The 20,411-nt window shown below is 35.3% G+C and overlaps 3 protein-coding genes across 3 annotated transcripts; 1 reads left to right on the top strand and 2 right to left on the bottom strand.

The window, feature by feature from the left end:
• The first annotated feature begins 2,049 nt into the window (after positions 1-2,049).
• LOC111396978 (ninja-family protein AFP3-like) lies at positions 2,050-3,738 on the top strand. The gene is made up of 2 exons (XM_023023629.1): positions 2,050-2,868; positions 3,282-3,738. Exons 1-2 carry the CDS (start codon positions 2,226-2,228, stop codon positions 3,617-3,619), a joined length of 981 nt encoding a protein of 326 aa, XP_022879397.1. The 5' UTR covers positions 2,050-2,225; the 3' UTR covers positions 3,620-3,738.
• A 369-nt stretch (positions 3,739-4,107) lies between these two features.
• Positions 4,108-8,414, bottom strand: LOC111396977 (LRR receptor-like serine/threonine-protein kinase RPK2). Its single transcript, XM_023023627.1, is given in 3 exon segments — positions 4,108-4,812; positions 5,354-5,976; positions 5,978-8,414. Coding segments are annotated over 2 exon segments (2,805 nt in total). The 5' UTR covers positions 8,197-8,414; the 3' UTR covers positions 4,108-4,812; positions 5,354-5,390.
• Positions 8,415-11,601: 3,187 nt separating this feature from the next.
• LOC111397889 lies at positions 11,602-12,067 on the bottom strand. The gene is made up of 2 exons (XM_023024857.1): positions 11,757-12,067; positions 11,602-11,677 (listed from the first exon to the last, which is right to left on the bottom strand). The coding sequence occupies exons 1-2, from the start codon at positions 12,065-12,067 to the stop codon at positions 11,602-11,604; spliced, it is 387 nt and encodes a 128-aa protein (XP_022880625.1).
• Between the last annotated feature and the right edge of the window lie 8,344 nt (positions 12,068-20,411).

Raw genomic sequence — 20,411 nt, 5'->3', positions numbered from 1 at the left:
ATTTAAAAAACCCCCCCCCCCCCCCCCCCCAAAATGGGATTCAAACAAGGGTTTAGTCATCAATGATTTAAGGTTTTTTTTATTAGTGGGCTTGTTTGAGGCCCATTCTTTTGAAAAACGACATTTTTCAACAGTATTTTGACATTATTTCAATGCAAATATAATTTTTTTTAATTTTTTAATCACACACTTTCCATCAGTACACTATTCAAAAATTCATTCTCGCCAAAAAAAGGGGACTCTAACAAGGGTTAAATATGCACTAGTTTGACAAGTTAATATTAAACTATATAATGAACAAAAATTTTCAATTGTTTCATTTTGTCCACTCATTTATTGGTAATATTCATTTATTTGTAGACATTTGCTCTCAAAAATGTATAATTCCATTTTACTTGGACATCATCAATGACTATTTACAACTCATCAGAAAATGAAGGTTTCAAGTGGAATAGAATAAACAAACAGTAAAAATTACAAGTTGTAAAAATCTAGCATTCATCACATAGAGGTTGATTCCAATTTGTTTGAAAATAAAGAAAGGATATTGATGGCTTGTAATTCGAATCTAAGCTTTCATATCTCATATAAAAGCTAAATGTTTGGTTGGAGAAGATGAAATATTTACTTTTTTTTTCCTTCTAATTTTTGTGTATATTGATATATTTAATTATTTAAAGAGGGATTTATTTATATTTTTGAAAAGTTATGGGATTCCTTCGCAGTTTTTCTTATTTTTTTGTTGTTTTATTGCTTTCTTTCTTTTTATTTATATAAGGAGGAGGGAAAATCTGTCATTTAATGACCGAAATGAAGAAAAGTACGAGCTCGACTATATGATAGAAAGGTTGCAAAAGGATATGCTCTTAAAAAGGTTGAGAGTAGATTCATCACACTTCACAAAAATTGGAGACGAAAGGTGCAAATTTCTCTAAAAAGAAAATATTATGTACCCTTCTTTTCAATCCTATTAATCTCATAAACTTCATCGTATCACGCATATCTAATCAATCACAATGCTAATTTAAATGCATTTGAATAATAGACCATTATTAAAAAGTCAGTTGAGACATATGCTCAATTAGTCAAACAAATTTTTTCTTTATATCGTGCAACATAACTTTTATGAAAATTCAAATCGATAAAAGTACAAGTTAAATTTTAAATAAAACAATGATAATAATGTAACTTTTGGGTAGTTTTCACATCTTTCTTTTGAAAATTGACATCATACTCATTGCAAATTGGCATTAAATTACTATGAAAAAAGGTGTGCAAGTTGCATGAATTATTTACTTTGTGAAAACTATCTTTGAGGACAGTTTTGTTTCATACAATGGATCATATCATAACGTTGTCTAATAAACCCAACTTGCTTATATAAAAAACATAGAATATTTTCCACTACTTTAGTTGAATCTATTAATAATTTAAGAAAAATGCTACGTATACAGTTCTCACAATTGTGGGACCTATATTTTTTTAATCGTGAATCCCACCTTTTGTATGTGAGAGGTTGTCAATTATGATATCGAAATTGCTGTACTTGTTGCATTGCTTATAATTTAAATTTTGCAATGAATATCATTTTCTTGCTTTCAAATTTTTGTACTTAAAACTTTTGGATCGTAGTTACAAAATTTAATCACAATATATATTAATCTCGTATATTATTAAATTTTAAGTTTATAAGATACGTTCTATAAAGTTTTTCGATAATAATAATGACAATTTGTATATATTATAATTAAATAACGAAAATCTACGTGTCGGCATGTCATCGAGAGTACTACAGCTCGCGTTTCAAAATATTCTTTCCACGTGTCATCTTCAAAGCTCGCCACGCCGCTCTACAGCTAGCAGCAGTCATAGATAGAGAAACTAGAACATCGCCGGACAACGAGGTCAATGTGTCATGGACACGTGGCAGTCTTAATTAGCATCCAGAAACGGACACGTTTCCTTAAACTTACCAAATGGTAGACGCCTGTTTATGAGACGTCCTACGAGACCTGGTCAGTACGACCACGTTTCACATTTCTAAGGCATTTACGCTACTCTTTAGGGACAAATTCGTCATTTTACATTCCGCCATTGAAATTAAAAACTCCCTCTTTTCCTCAAGTTTTCCTCTCCATTTTCGATTTCCCTCTGCACAAATATTTTCTATTTTTCATAATTTTTTTCCAGTTTTTTTCTTTCTGAAGATTTTATTTTATGTATGAATGATGAATGAAAATAGAGAAAAATTTGGTCTTTCCATGAAAAAGAATGGATTTTCAATGGATATATTGCACAAATATATGAACGGAAAACGTTTCTCTTTCTCAACAGAAGAAGACAATGATGGAAATGAAGAAATAGAGTTGAGTTTGGGACTATCTACGAATGGAAGATTTGGTGTGGACCCGAAAAGGGCAGCCAAAAAAGTGAAACGTTCTTCTTCAATTTCAAATTTGGTTTTCACGGTGGGTGCTGGTGGCGATGATGGTGGGCGACAAGCGGTGGGGGTGTCGGTTGACGTGTACACGCCGTTGACGAGGACTTGTTCGCTGCCGGTCGAGGCGGAGGAGGAGCTAAGGAAGAGGAGGGAGTTGCAGTCAATAAGGCGAATGGAGGCGAAAAGGAAGAGATTAGAGAAGTTGAATAATGGACGAGTGGTGAAAGATAAGGTCGATTTGGGGGCAAATTCTTCTGAAGACAATAATAATAACAAAAATAACAACAACTGTGAAATTAATGGGATTGTTAAAGGAAGAATTAATGTTAATTCAAATGGGAATGAAATTCCATTATCACAGAGCTCAATTGGATCACAGGGAAGTGGTTCTTCAGGAATTTCTGATATTCAAAGTCAACGCTCAGAAGGTATATTTTCGCTTAAATCCCCCCCTTCCTCTGTTTTTTTCACTTATTTTGGGTTGATGAATTGCTTGATTTGTGATTTATGAAAACCATGCTGTTTTTTCGCTTAATTGCTTCTTGATTGTTGTAGCATATCAGATTCTATTGCTTTTTTTGTATTGAACTTGAGGGACTAGATCTCGGTAGAAGAAGGGAAAAGATAAAGTAGATGTGGTTTTCTTAAATCTTTGAGTAAATCCAGAAATGAACTCGGAGAAAATGGATTCACGTACTCACCCCAATTCCCAAACGGGTTTTGAATCTTTCAGCAAATTTTGCAAATAACTTGACAGATGGGGAAAAATGGATTCGTTTTTGTTTCTTCTGTTCATGATAATAGGTGAAGTTTTAACATTACATATCATTCTTATTTACAGGGGTAAAACAAGGCACTGAGGCGAAGAGCCCTCCCAGCGTCCAATCTTTGCCAGCACAGATTGAGCATAAACCTGTCCGAGCTACCGAGAAGGAAGCTAATGAAATACATAAGAACGTCATGCTCGATATGCCATGTGTCTCCACAAAGGGTGACGGGCCAAATGGTAAAAAGATCGAAGGATTCTTATACCGATACAAGAAGGGAGAGGAGGTGAAAATAGTATGTGTTTGTCATGGCAAGTTTCTCTCGCCGGCTGAATTTGTGAAGCACGCCGGCGGAGATGACGTGGCAAATCCTTTGAGGCACATAGTCGTTAACCATTCTCGGTTCTTGTAGTACCTTGTACCTTTTCTGCCTTCCTTCCGGAGGGTAATGACCATGTTCTGTTTCTTTTCTTTCTTGTTTTGGCAATGATCTGCAAGTTATCTAGAAGAAAATTGAAGAAATTTGATTAACAGCTTGCTCTTGTTGAGAGTCGAACTCCAGCCCTCTTGGCTACCAAACGGGTAGCTTGGTTAAGCTATGAGAGCATGTCACTCATCCTAGGGTTAATTATTATTATTATTTTTGGTTATTCTCTCCCATATACTATGGTTTTTTTCTCAGCAAGAATGTCTACACAAGTAATCATGGTATATTTCAGTATCGAGGATGATACCCTATTCTCGGTTTAGAATCCTAATTTATAGCATTAAGATTCTGTTCCATGGTTTGATACTAGTATGTTTGATTTCCTCTATGGTATGTTTTCGTCATTTCCAGTCATAGTACCCTAAACAAATCATACGTTGGTGATGTCTTTAAATGGAGATGATCAAACCAGAGGAATAGAATATGTGCATCTGATCGCGTTCGTTTTCTTATGTTAATACTGAACAAAATCAAATGAAAAATTAAAATTCTGTATGTTTTACAGTGGAGACCTAAATTTGTATTTAACGCAGCTCATCTCTGGAAAAAATCTGTCGTAAGCTTCGTGATCTTTTGGCGACAACGTTCTGTATCGACTAGTGTTGCATTAACTGCATTGCAAGCAAGATGCTCTGGACCCTATCAAGGTTTCGTCTCAGACGAGTTGGAGAAATGCTCTGCATACCTTGGGTAAAGCGGACAGCCCCCCTACTTGAAAAAAAAAATTTTGAACCTTGAAAAATCATGCGGATACCTCGTACTGCTTGCCATCACTTCTGAGCCCTGCAAAAAAGGTGTCATGCCCTGTCTTGATGGCCAATTCTTTGACAGAAGCGACAAAGCCATTTTGTCGATTTTCCTGGCCTACATTGTTCCATACTTCCAAGTACCACTGGCTGTACACCTTGGGGACCTGAAAAGTATGGCCGTGCACAGATGGTACTCAATTGAAGCTATTGAGACGGAAATCTTGTTGGTCGGGAGGGTCATCCTCTGCCCAATATAAGGGGTTGCGTCACCAAAACACTGGTAGAACTTGAGCAAGAATATCTCCGGCTCAGCTCAGCCTTCAGACTTCTAAAACGAATAAGGTCACATTAGATAATCCTGCAAGGATTCTGCAACCATTCTCAGTCATAACCCTTGCAATATAAGCGTAATTTCAAGAAATTACATCCATGCATTTTTGTTTCTGCAAGGACACGACAGCAGACGAGCATGTACAGCTTAAACATAAGGAGAACAATGGTGAGATACAAGAATTTGTAATCGCAGAAGGAAAAGATATCGCATTTGCTGCCTCCTCGGCCTAAAGATCTAAATATAACCAAAGCAATGGCATGAAATAAAAATTACAGACACCTCACGACCTATCCAGTAAGAGCAGTGGAACAATTTTTGTTGAAAATTTTGATGCTTTGTTCTTATTAACAACACAAATAAATATGAGATACAAATAGAAAAAAATTATACAAATCAAGACAAATATTTGCATTCAGAGAACTATCAGTAAACTCCCTAATCCAAAATATGACATTGATAAAGGGGAAATCTGCACTACAATTTACAAGCAGCTAAAGTTTAAGACCTTACCTATAAGAAAACAACTGAGAGCAGTTTAGCAATTAAGTGGGAGGTTGCAATCTCTGTTGGGCTTACCTTTTTTATTATGTCAACAATAATTTCTCGTGTGATGCTAACAAGATGGGGGCTGGAGTTGCTTCAGACGTCTTACAACCTGCTTCATTGTTGGTCGGGTTGAAAGAGAGTCAACTGTACAGACAACTGCCAGGTGTAAGACTTCAACCAAATCATCGTGTGGGCCTGCATCCCACAACCCGGCAGTGAAGAACTCCTTAGCACGCCCTTGACGCAAGAGCATGCATGCCCAAGCAACAATATTGAAACCGTTTCCATAGGAAGAAAATGAGGGATCAAGTGCTTTCTTGTCGGAAATCAACTCAAGCAACACAACCCCATAACTATAGACATCAGCCTTATCAGACACACGGCAAGTCATTGCGTATTCTGGAGCAACGTATCCAAAAGTGCCAGCGACACCGGTGGTGGCATGAGTTTCTGAAGTTCCGAGTAGCCTAGCCAGTCCAAAATCAGATAAATAAGCATTGTAATCATCACCCAACAAGATATTGCTAGGCTTCACATCACGGTGAAGAACACGTGGCACACACTGATCATGTAAGTAGGCAAGTGCACGGGCTATGTCCAAAGCAATCTTGTGAAGTACCCTCCAATTGGCAGCTCTTGTGGTCCTCTCCTGNTTTCATCAAATTACCATTCAAAGGCAATGGCCCAGAGAGATTATTGAAGGACACATTAAATGCTGAGAGCATGGTCACATTCGTGAAGCCAGACGGAATCTGCCCAGATAGCTTATTATCATTGAGGAGAAGCACAGTCAAGTTCCTTAAATTTGCAAGCTCTTTAGGAATTTCACCAGAGAGAGAATTTGAAGACAGATCAAGCAGTTTTAAAGAGTATAGTTGCCCCATGCTCGCGGGAATATACCCAGTCAAGTTATTTCCAGCTAAAGAAAGGCATTCAAGCCCCTTTATTTGGGTGATAGTGCTGGGGATTGGACCATTCAGTGGGTTCCAGCTCAAATTAAGACCTACAAGTGAAACCAAATCTCCGATACCAGGAGGAAGAATTCCAGAAATTCGATTGCCGGAGGCATCTAAGAGCTTCAAAGATTTGCACCTCGTTCCAATATCAGTTGGAACTTGACCAGATAAAAGATTGTTACTGACATTAACCATCATACCCTTCATCTGATCACACTTCTCCAAAAAATTTCCAGGGAATAATCCAGTGAGTTTGTTTCCACCAGCAAGAAATGCATAAACAGTCCGCTTCCCTAATCTTTCAGGTGCAATTGGCATCCAATTAACTGTGCTTGTAAGGTTGTTAGAGCCAAAATTATGGAGCACAGCAAAACTAGCATCATCGCCAAAAAATGGCAAAGGGATGTCAACTTGAGTTCTCTCTGCAAAGTATGAGATGTATAAAGATGATGGATCCTGTGGCTCCAAGAAATCCCCATTTATGGATGGGATATTTGCACAAGAGTTGTAACTAAATTTGGGGATAGAACCAGATAGAAAATTCCCACTAACATCAAACATAGTCATACAAGGAACAGGAATTTTGTCGACAATCTCCCCACTCAGTCTGTTTGAGCTCAAGTTTAGAAAATACAGTTTCTTGCAGTTGCTGAACCCCAATGAGACTTTCCCTGAGTAATAGTTTTGAGCCAAATTCAACATCTCCAAGTTGTCGCAAAAACCCCAACTATCAGGCAACTTCCCATCAAGAGTTGCTCGAGGGGCCCACAACATCCTCAAACTAGAAAGACCAGTAATTTCAGCTGGAAGTGTACCTTCGTAGAAATTATACTCATCAGCAATAAGTGCCAACTTTTCAATCGAGATATCACCTCTAAAACTAGAGATGTTGGGAAGAGGATCCCACAAGTTTGACAATACAAGGACAGATAACTTTGTACAATTGCCAAGTTCTGATGGTATAGCCCCACCAAAATTGTTCCTAGAAACATCTAACACTTCAAGCTGATCCAGCTGACCAAGTTCAACCGGAATCACCTCCTCTAAAACATTTGAGTACAGCAGAAGTGTCTTCAGCCCTCTACATTTTCCAAGACTTTTTGGAATCCCTCCAGTGAAGAAATTTCCTGCCAATTCCAGATACTCAAGCTTCCCACAACTATCCCCTATATCACCAGGTATCGATCCACCAAGCCGATTAAATGACAAGTAAAGCCCCCTCAAATCTCTAAACTCACCAATAAACCTTGGAATAGACCCATTCACTTGATTTCCAGCTAAATTTAAGATCTGCAGACCCATAAAATTCAACAGTGAACTTGGCATTCCACCAAAAATCTCATTGAATCCCAAGTTAAGAACTTTCAAGTTTTTCAACCCCTTAAATTTACCCGGCAATGACCCAGAAATTAAATTCCCTTCAAGATCAAGAACTTCAAGCTTTTCCATACCCCAAATTTCCAAAGGAATATCACCGCTTAATTCATTGAAGTGGAGCGATAACACCTTAAGCTCAGTGAGTTTCGCAATAGCTGGCGATAATTTACCCAGGATTTTTACTTTGTTATTGCTAATCAGACAAGGCCTTCTAATTCCAAACCCATAGAGTGGAAATCGAGCAATTCTAGCACAAGATAATGAATTACCTTCACCTGTGATATTCAACGACACGACCCGATAGCCCGAATCACACAATACCCCGGTCCAAGAGCAGTGATCCGTATTATTCAAATTCCAGCTGGTCAACACACCATAAGGGTCGGAAATTGAATCCTTGAACTCCAAGAGAGCAGATTTATCCGAATCAGAGGCACAAACGACGTCGCTTTCAGCTGAAAACAAGACCCAGAGCAAAATCAAGAACTTCAACGGCTTGTGAAGATGATGCCATTTTATCAGAAAAGAAAGATGACCCATTACTCAAAAATCCCAAAAGAATCCTCAAAAGGCCAAGAAAAAATTATGGGCCCTCGAGGTCACAGAGACACACACTGTCTCAAGTAAAAAACAGAGAGTTGAAAAACCCTAATATTAATCCTAATTTTTGGGAGAGGGGTTACCTTTGCCTTTTTACTCGTGAACAGTCTAGTCAAGAGAGAGTAAACATGCGTGCGTGTGTCTGAGAGAGAGAGAGAGAAACAGTATGTGGGTTGTTCTTTGAGATACACGTAATAGTCCGAATTCCATTTTTCTGTCTTTTTCCTTTTTCTTTTCTCTTTACCCTTTTTGTCTCAATATTTTATTTTTCCTCCATAATAAAAATAATTTTTGAGGTATTTATCTAATTTTAAGGTAAACCCTAATATGGATCCACTAAAATGAGATTTTGGAGGAAAGTGTATTTTAAAATATCGATTTTTGTGGATAATACATGGGTTAAAAATAAGGAAAAAAAATAGAAAATGAGTTTTATAAAAAAATTATTTTTAAAAAAAAAGAACAAGTGCTTTATTTATTTTACTGATAAACTTACTAGTTAAAATGCACCGTGACTTAAGTCTTAGAGTTTGTTTGAAAAACTTTAGAAAGTGAGATCCAAATTTGTAAGTAATTTTAAACATAAATTACAGTTGATGTCAATTACCATTCACGATTCTATCACTCATTCTGTAAAATCTTTCGCTCTTCTTTATTAAAATCAACCTTTTAACTTTTTCAAGTACTCGAATTTTGCAGAAAAAACATGCTAGATATGAAGCCAAATGTATCACGACATCTATACTTCACATCATGTATATTTGTAAATTTACATTATTTTTCATTTATTAACAAATTTGAATTACAATCATTAGTGAGTTTAAATATTTTGTGCACCTGTTTGGTATGGGTTAAAATTTTATTTTAATTTAAATTAAAGTTAATAATTAATTTTAACCACATATTCAATGGAATTTTTGACTTTTTATCAAAATATTTTATCAACTTTAATCAAAATTTACTAAAGATTTGAATTTAATTCCTATCAAACAAGGTACAGTATTATTACCTAGAGTGTGTTTGAGCCACATTCTTTTTAAAGAATGTTTTTTGGACTAGTGGATTGATAAAAAATGTGTGATATTTTTTTGATTTGCATGTAATATTTTTTTAATAAAAAATATGCGATTAAAAAGAAGAGAGAGGAAAATATATTTTATTAATAATGAGAATCAAACACGTGCCTAATTTGTGACTAGAATACTGGATATCTCTTGTAGTGGGACCCCATGTTTTGAAAATTTTACATTCTCAATCCTTAATGTTTCTAAAAATAACATAAACAAGTCTCCAATTCATCTTTTATAGGATTATTGGTCCTCAACATTTTAGTTCCAGTTAATGATTTTTCTATTTGATATGTGGTCCAAAGTTTCGGACGTCTTTATCTAATCCGTTGGTTGATTTGATAATGACACAAGCACATGAGCTACAAATAATTATGGGGAAAAAAAATCGTAAATAAGATGTTAACTATCATCTATTTCAACATTAAGAATAAAAGTTTCATATTTCAAAAATCAAATATTATTACAATTTATTTATGATTTAATTAATTAGATATTTTATTAATTAAATATATTAAAGTCATAGATTTATACAATTTGGTTACAAATTCACAAATTTAGTTACTCATATAGTATTTTCGATCACAAATCAAAATTTTTATATGTTATAAATTATTTTACTGTCATAATTTAAAAATTTTATATGTCACAATTTGTTTATTGATAACAAATCATAAATATTATAAGTCACAAATTATCAAAGTATCGATCAAAATTAACAATTTTTTAGATCACACATTATTTATTGGTTACTATTCAATCTCTTTTATTAGTCACAAATTAACCAATTTAATGATCACAGTTGATCAAATAATTTGTGACCACCATCTCACTACTGCCTTTAGTAGCACCACCACCACCATCGTCGTCGCCAAAACTACCACTAGCTCTCGACAATTGGTCACAAACCCCAAATAGCTGGTCACAAATACTTTTGTACTGCACCGCAACTTACAACCACCACATCGCTCCTGCCACCGCGAATATTGCCACCACCATCGCCACCGTAATTGTCGCAACACTACCACCTCAACTTCCAACCAACAAAAAAAAATTCTCAAAACTACCCATGTGCCCTGTCTGCTATCGGCCAAATCAAACCACCACCTCACCACTAACACCACAACAAACCACCACTCATGTAACGCCACGAGCTCTAGGGACTCGTGACATTGTAAGGACCTTAAATTTATAAAGTTTTACCTAAATAGTTCATAAAATGCAAAAATTTAACTTGTATTAAAAACATTAACACCTAGAGAATTGGTAAAAAAAAAAAAAAAAATTAAAGAAATTTTCTTTCTGAGAGTTTAAATTTTCAGCTTGTACGATTTTCAGAAATAAATCTCGTTCGACAAATAAATGAAGACTAAAATTTACAAAATTTAAACTGTAGACATCACACATAGGGAAATTACAAGTTAAAATTTCTTGTATAAATTCAATCAATAGATTCGTCAAAAATGTTTCTACACCGAAGCTATTTGTTCCTGGGTACAATTAGATAGCTCTCGAGAAAATGTTCATAACTTGAGTTTTATTTATCCAAAATTCATGATTCTAAATCCTAGAGATAGATAATTCATAATTTAGGTCTGGGTGAATTTTTAAACTTAGGCAGAAACTGACTCAATGAACTGAATAAACCACCATAAAAAATATTAAGCAATTTCACCATCAATTCAGTTTTCAGGCTTTCAAGAAACACTAATTTAAAATATTCCAAATTTATTGACCATAGCACAATGTTAAAAATAGTGGCAACATTTTGAAATCTTCAAAGAAACACACACGAACATGAAAACCTTTTTGTCTCAAAATATGAATTCAAACTACAATCTTAGGGACACCTATGATTATTAAACATAAAAGTAACAATCTAAAACATAAGAATAAATTTCTCTAAAAATAGAACATGTCATTCATGCCAAACCGTCGCGGTATGTCCGATTACTCTGAAAATGGTTAAATAGGAATGAGCATTTCAAAGAAAATACTCAGTAGGCTACATGTGCTATATGAATTTAATAATTATTTATTTCATCATACATTCTTATATGTTGCCTTTATAAATAAGTAAATCGATGATCAAACGATCTACCTAAGGTTCTGAAATTTAATTTATTCAATTAAGGAGGTCTGGATACTTGGCCAAAACATTTGCTTCTCTCTCCCATGTAGCCTCATCTTTCCCATGTCTACTTCATTGGACTTTGACTAATGGCACTTCTCTATTTCTCAAAATGTGTACCTTCCTCTCTAAAACCATTACAAGTGCTTATTCATAAGTTATATCACTCCGCACGTCCAACGAGTGAGCATTAACTATGTGACTTGGATCATGGATGTCCTTTCTTAACATAGAAATATGAAATACATCATTCATTGCTGATAGCTCAGGTGACAGTGCCAAATGATATCTACATTTCCAACCTTTTCGAGGATCTTGAATGGGTGATAAATCTTGGTTTCAACTTCCCTTTCTTTCCAAATTGTAGTACCCCTTTTGTCGAGGCGACCATAAGAAATATTTTTTCTCTCACCTCAAATTCTAGTTCTTTTCTTCTCTTATCTGCATAACTCTTTTGGCGATCTTGAGCTATCTTAATCTTCATTCTGATCTTATCTATAGCCTCTACAGACTTTTCAATAAGTTCTGGACCCAAGATTCTCCACTCACCAACCTCATCCCAACATATTGGCGAATGACATCTTCGATCATACAATGCCTCGTATGGTGCCATGTCGATAGTAGCTTAAAAATTATTATTGTATGCAAACTCCACCAACGACAAATGTTTCTCCCATTTACTACCCAAATCTAGTATACATGCCCTCAACATATCTTCTAATACTAGGATAGTTCGTTTTAACTGTCCATCGATTTGAGGATGATATACTGTACTGAAAGACAGCTTAGTTCCCATAGCTGTTGAAGACTCTTCCAAAATTTTGAAGTGAATCTAAGGTCTCTGTCTGACACAATGGACGTTGGTATCCCATGAAGTTGAACAATTTCTCTGAAAGTCATACGGATCAATAAAAATGGCAGGTTTTGTAAGTCGATCTATTATGATCCAAATGGCATCATGACCTTTTACCGGCCTAAGAAGACCTACTACAAAATCCATTGAGATCTTCTCCCACTTCCATTTTGGTATGTCCATTGGATTTAATAGCCCTGATGGTCTCTAATGCTCTGCTTTCATTTGTTGACAATGTATACACTTCAACATGAACAAAGCTATTCTTCCACCAAAAGGTATTACGTAAGTCCCTGTACATCTTTGTGGAGCCTGGTGTACGGTGTAAGGAGTGGAATGAGCCTCAATCATAATCTCTTTTCTTATTTCTTCATCCTTAGGTACACACAGTCAGCCTTTAAACATAAGTGTCTTATCATTGCTTATTTCAAATCCCTTCATTTCCTCGGTTCCAACATCAGCCCTTCTTTTTTCCAAGAAAGATTAATCTTTTTAAGGTACTATAATCTTGTCCATGAGGGTTGATTTTAGAACCAAACTTGTCAACTTACCTTATGCTTGAACTGGTAGTGTTAGCACCTCTATTCTCAGATTTTAAAGTCCTTGATTAACTCATTTTGCTGTGTACATAGTGTTAATAAGTGACAAAGGTTCATCCTACTTAAAGCATCTGCTATTACGTTAGCTTTACTTGGATGGTAATGGATAGTACAATCATAATCTTTTACTAACTCTAACCATCGTTGTTGTCTCATATTTAATTCCTTCTGGGTAAAAAAAAGTACTTGAGGCTCTTGTGGTCACTGTGAATATCACACTTACTTCCATACAAGTAATGACGCCAAATCTTGAGGGTGTGAACTGTCGCTGCAAGTTCTAAATTGTGCATTAGATAATATTTCTTGTACTGCTTTAATTGTCTTGATGCATAGGCTACACCCTTTCACATTGCATCAAAACACAACCCAAACCCAGCTTTGATGCATCACTATAGAGAACAAATCCCTTCGATTCCTCCGAAATTGCTAACACTAGAGCAGATACTAATCTATCTTTCAATTTTTGGAAGCTCTGTTCACACATTTCAGTCCATACAAACTTCACACCCTTTCGAGTTATTTCTGTCAAAGGACCCTCTATCTTAGAGAAGCTTTCTATAAATCGTCAATAATATCTAGCAAAACGTAGGAAGCTCCTTACGTCTCCAACATTCGTAGGTCTTTGCCAGTTAGTTACAGCTTCAACCTTACTCGTGCCTATTTCTATACCATTGGCTATCACAATGTGTCCCAAAAATCCTATTCAATCTAGCCAAAATTCAGACTTCTTGAATTTGGCATACAATTTTTCCTTACGTAAAGTTCCTAAAATGGTCCTCAAATGGTTTTCATGCTGCTGAGAATCTCTTGGATACACTAGTATGTCATCAATAAACACAATAACGAATTTGTCCAGGTACTGATGGAATCTTTATTCATCAGATCTATACATATCGCAGGGACATTAGTAAGTCCAAATGGTATAAATGTAAACTCGTAATGTCCATAGCGATTTCTAAATGATGTTTTAGGTACGTCACTCGGCTTGATATTTAGTTGATGATAGCCTGACCTCAAATCAATCTTTGAAAATACAGTTGCACCATTTAATTAATTAAATAAATCTTCAATTCCTAGGAGAGGATACTTATTCTTTACAGTCAGCTTATTCAACTCTCGATAGTCAATACACATTCTCATAGGGTCCATCTTTCTTTTTCACAAAAAATACCGGAGCTCCCCATGGATACACGCTTGGTTTGATAAAGCCTTTATTTAGAAGTTCTTCCAATTGCATTTTTTACTCCTGTAATTATTTTGGTGCCATGCGATATGGAGCCTTAGACACTGGTGCAACTTCGAGTATCAAGTCTATTGTAACCTTTACTTGTCCATCAATTGGGACACGGATAGGTCATCAGGAAATACGTCATTGTATTTTTACACAACAGGCACTTCATCCTATGTTAATTCTTTTTGATGGTGTACCAGTAAGACTAACAAAATATCCTCGATTGATTTCTTCCTTAATAGCTTTTCCGCTTGCATAGTCGAGATAAGATGAGGAATTGCCTAAATCTTTGACCTATAAAATCTAAACTCTTCATTTCGAGGTCTTTTGAAGATCACTCCATTCTCAAAACATACAATTGTAGCTCTATTACTACCTAACCAATCCATATCCAAGATAATATCAAAATCTTTTAGCTCTATGACATGTAAATCTGCCTCAAGGATTAACCCATCAAAATCCATTTGTACAGCTTTAGCAATCTTATTTGTATCAATGACTCCTCTCGATGGCGTACTAACCTCTAGTGTACTACTAGTTTTCTCAAATGAAATATTGATATTTGCTAAGCATGTTACAGATATAAACGAACGCGTCGCTCCAGAATCAATAAGAACGTAAATAGGAATATCGTAAATAGATAAAATGCTTGTAATTACGTCTGGATCCTAGGTGACCTCATCATATGTCATGATAAAAATTCTCACATTCTCTTTCTTCACTTGTTTAGCAGCCTTAATTGGCGATGCCCGACATCCTGAAGCATAGTGTCCTGTCTGGCCACACTTATAACAAACATTCTTGCCAAATAAACATTCACCCTTATGGGATTTCTTGCACTTAGGGCATGGAGGAAAATGATTGTCTAATTGTCGACTATTAGGCTCGTTATTTTGCTTCTTAAACTGTTCGGAGCTCTTATCCTTACCCTAATCGTGCCATTTCCTTTTTCCAGTATCATTCTGTAGTCCCTGGGTTCGAAGTTTAAAAATTGAGAATGATACAGTTTAGGCCTTCTTTACAACTTCTCAATAAGTGATGAGTTCGTGCAAACTCACTATCTGCCTAATCTCAGGATGAAGTCCCTTCTCAAAGCGTTTTTCTTTCAAGAGCTCCGTACTTATAAGATGTGGGGCATAACATGATAATTCCTCAAACTTCCTGTCATATTCAGCAATGTCCTTATCTCTCTGTATTAGTTGTAAAAACTTCGTCTCCTCGTGGTTGCGAAGGGCTTGCAAAAAATATTTCTCAGTCAACTCCATCTTGAATTGGGTCCATGTTATATTACGTTGTTCTTTCTCTGTCCGTGTACGTGATGCGGATTCCCACCAATGGTTGGCTCCTCCGTCTAGCATGAATTCTGCACACAACACCTTCTAATTTTCTGGATTAGATGTGTCAAAAGATCTTCTCAATTGTGCAAAGCCATTCCTCTGCTGCCAAAGGGTCAACACCACCATCGAAGCTAGGAGGGCGATATCGATGAAACTGCTCAATGATTGGTAGAATTAGAGCAGTGGTTGGTGATGGAGTAGGGGGTGATATAGGGGCAATTTGTATTGTGATAGGTGGTATTGCTGGTGCATCTTGTTCGATCGGAGCCACTGGTGTTGCTGGAGTAGCTTGTGCCATTAGGACCCGTCTCATTTCTTCTACTACTTGTTGCAATTCTCTAATTGCTCTCATGTGTGATATTTGTGCCATTTCTTTCATACAAAATGGAATAGTTTGTAATCTTTAGGTAAATCACAAAAACACACATTGCATAGTAAAATGAGAAACTTTAATTAGGAAATAACCAATTTTATAATTAACAAGTCTTTTATAGAAAATACAATCAATGAAAGAACGTTTGGTACTAATCAACTGAAAAGCAAAAGGAAATCCTACTCAACATGGCATGATCTAAGCCTAATAAAATTTACTAAAAAATCTCTGGCACTAATTCTTCTTAACATCATCATCATCATCAATCCAACCTCCGTGGAACCTAGATTTCTTGGAAGGCTGCGATTCATCATCTGAAATAGGTGGAGGTGCATCCTCACAAATGTACATCTCAGTAGGTACTCTATTGCCCTCAAGGATATACAAGTGCATCATCTCGAGCCTGTTCCCACTGTACCGTTTGCTCTGTGCGAAAGGCCTCATAGTCAATCTCTTGAGGCAAAGTGGGTATAGTAACTCCCAACAAGTAATTGTAAATTGATTCGGCCATCTCTAGCCATTCTTCTGGCAATGTATCCATAAGGAAACGGGTAGCCCAACGACCAGTGACCATGTATCCTAGTTGCCTTACCTCTCTCCACCTTACCAACATCTCTCTAATGTGCCAGCCCATATCATTCGCTGGATTCCACTGATACTCCTCGTACTGCCTCAAAATCTCATATCGACAAGGTATCATTGAGCATGTTTTCCTACATGTTCTCTTAGTCCGTGCCATTTGTGCCAAATTAATTATAAAGTCCAAATTGGTGGGTTTCTAATATCTTTTAGAAGACTAAAATGAACATTTATAATTTAGTTATGTTCTAAAAATTCATAAATATCCCCATCATATTCTCAAACTTGACTTCCTTAAACATAAATTCTCGGGACTTAAATATATAAAATCACATAAACATTTCAAATATCATAACATAGCATAAATTTCTTAAAACTTTCTCTCTCTTAGAACCGACGATTTGTGGTAGTGGCAAGCATGATGGTAACAAAAATTTATTTGACACACACAATTCTTAAAGTTTTGGAAATCAAATTTATGTTTTGCAAGTCTACAAGAACGAAAACTACGCTCTAATACCAAACTGTAACGCCCTAAGCTCTGGGAACTTGTGACATTACAAGAATCTTAAATTTATGAAATTCTACCTAAATAGTTCATAAAATGTAGAAATTTAACTTATAATAAGACATTAAGGCTTCAGAGAACTCATAAAAAATTAAAGAAATTTTTCTTTCGGAGAGTTTAGATTTTCAATTTGTACGACTTTCAGAAATAAAACTCGTTCGACAAATAAATTGAGTCCAGAATTTACAAAATTTAAATTGGATACATCATACACATAGGGAAATTACATGTTAAATTTTCTTATATAAATTCAATCAATAGATTGATCAAAATTGTTTCTAAACCAGAGCTATTTGTTCTCGGGTACAATCTAACGGCTCTCGAGAAAACGTTTATAACTTGAGTTTTATAGATCCAAAATTCATGATTCTAAATCCAAGAGATAGATAAACTCATATAACTATCTTTTCCAACTTGGAATCACTTCAAAATTCCAAGTGTTTAGGTCTGGATGAATTTTTAACTTAGGCAGAAACTGGAAATATTTAGTTTCCAGTAGTGTAACTCAATGAACTGAATAAACCACCATAAGAAAGATTATTAAGCAATTTCATTATCAATTCAGTCTTCAAGTTTTCAAGAAACACTAATTTAAAATATCCCAAATTTATTGACCATAGCACACTGTTAAAAATAGTGGCAAAATTCTGAAATCTTCAAAAAAACACACAAGAACATTAAAACTTTTTTTTTTGTCTCAAAACATGAATTCAAACTACAATCGCAGGGATACCAATGATTATTAAACATAAAAGTTGCAACCTAAAACATAAGGATAAATTTTTCTAAAAATAAAACATGCCATTCATGCCAAACTGCAGCGGGATCTCCGATTACTTTGAAAATGGTTAACTAGGAATGAGCATCTCAAAAAAAATTCAGTAGGCTACATGTACTACAACAAAAAACACTTTTTACGGCGTGCATTGCACGTCGTAAAAACACCTTTATGGCGTGCAGTGGCATGTCATATAAAGCAATGTTGTAAAAGGTATCCACTTTTTACGGCGTGCAATATACGCCGTGTACGAACACCGTTATTAGTTATACGATTTTTGACGGCGTGCATATGCACTCCGTAAATACGAACTTTTTACTTTTAATGGTGTGTACAAGCACGCCGTAAATGGGAGCTTTACTTTTAACGGCGTGCGACTGTGAAAGGTGACCTGATAGCATTTACGGCGTGCTTTCTGCACGCCGTAAATTTTAATTTAATTTTTAAAAATTTATTTATTTATTTGATTACCAGCACCTATAATAATTACACAAATTCAATTCCAACTCGACTAAGATGAAAATAAAAATATTTTTGAGTTCAACCTAGCATGATAAACAACATTAAACTAATTAATTATTCTAAGCTTAGATGAAAAAATTAACCCAAACATTTATCATATAAATAAAGTATTCCAACCAATGTAACAAATACTTTTCATTCCCTCAACCAACAGACATAAGTTCAACCAACACAAATAAGTTATTTTACAAACAAAAAAATAAAATAAAAATGCTTTCCAACCACATGAGAGCTTGATTAATAACTAATGACTTCTTTCTCTAAATATCTCGAGTATGGAAAACATGGTTACGATAAGACTCAAACTCTATAAAGAATGTCATATTGCGGAGCTCGATCTGGGTGAGACTTTAGTAATGCTCATTTGTAAGCTGCATGTACCTGAAATTTCATCAGATGTCAGTGATCAAGTTCCACTCAATGGTAATCAATGGCCAGTTAAAAGTGTTAAGACCCACAAAAGCAGGAAAGCTAGGAGACCTAAATTGTAACATTACTTGCCTAATGAATTGTGAAATTAAAATAGAAAAGAAGTTAAGCTTACCTTTGTTGTGATTACAGTGAATCCACTTCGATGTACCTAATTGGCCATGCTATTGTACTTCCTAATGCATCTTCAAGAAGAAAAAACTCACATTTAGGACGATATAAGTTGACATTATCAATCACTTCATTAACCCACTCTCCAACATTCATTCCCAAGTAGAACATGATGCACCAAATCATTTGGATTCGTTGATGCGATTTCACCTTTTGCAACATCATCAGTTTTTCCAAACCAAGATAACAATTTGCATTTCCTATTTTGAAGATTATTTGAACCATTCAAACTTATGTCTCTAGGCTGTAAAATTCATATCCAATTGTAAAATTTATTATTTTGAATATAGAAATTATATGTAAATTTAGAATAACATTGCTTCTTGCATTAAATGAGCAAAAGAGAAATTAGTCGTGAACAAAATAAGGTATTAAACTAATGGGATGAGTAGCAGATGATAGGCTGGACTATCAGGATTAATGGATTCCCCATTATAGTAGATAGATGATAAGCTGGACTATCAGGATTAAGACCATTCACTTGTGCAGTATCTTACTTTGATAGAATAATTTAGGAGCTTTAGGCGACAACAGAATTTTTTTTCTGGTGAGACTTTCTGGGTGCCACAACACAGAGGAATAAGAAACAATTGAAAAAGAGACAGCAACATTAACAGAATTGTACACAACATCATGCACCTTTCTCTACCATTTAGAGAATTAGCAACTTACCCAGACTAGAAATGACGTATCATTGTTCACAAAAAGAACACGAAGAGAAGATCTTTCTTTCCAAACAAGAAAGAAATATAGATAGGGAGGGAGTAAACAACGAAAAATGAACAGAAAAATGTGGTCTATTAAGTAATGCAGCCATATATACAGTATACTGCAAACAACTAAGCCTAAGTTTTGCTCATATTTATAAATTGTTTATAAAAACTTATCCACACATTTTGAGAGACACACAAGTACTACCAATTTATCTACTCCTAATTCCTATCCATTTATAATTTGAACCATTAATAAACACTTCCAAAGCACGCTTTTAGTACTTCTAAGAATTCTAAACATACTAAAGTAAACCCTTCTGTGCATCTACTTCATGCTCAATATTGTATATTATTTAATGGTCTATAACTTTTAATCTAACATTGCATGTGGCAGATGTACTAGAATTTAGCGAAATTGTTGCCTTCCGTTTCTATTGCTTGAAGTAACAAACTGACATTATACTAAAACCGGAAGCACCATTATGATTTTACCCCTTTTTTTATTAAATTTTTGAGATTGTATTGGGTGTATGCGGATTAAGTGGTGTTAATGAACTTCTTAATTTCCTTATTCCATCGTCTTGTACATCTCCGACTTCCAAACACATCATTGATTGTTGCTTCTGACGCATTACTCACTTATTACTCTGTTGGTCAAATTGGGAAAAATTGAAAGTTTCATTTTTCAACGTCTCAAAACAACTAAGTTTTTGGATGCAAATTGCAGAATGTGCCTTATGTTTTTGTCCCATCAAAGCAAGCTCTTGATCATGCATGCAGAGTTACGAGACCTGTAATTACTTG

This window comes from Olea europaea, chromosome 7, assembly GCF_002742605.1.
Source record: "Olea europaea var. sylvestris chromosome 7, O_europaea_v1, whole genome shotgun sequence".
In the NCBI taxonomy this organism is placed as follows: Eukaryota; Viridiplantae; Streptophyta; class Magnoliopsida; order Lamiales; family Oleaceae; genus Olea; species Olea europaea.
This window is presented reverse-complemented; position numbering and strand designations above follow the sequence as displayed.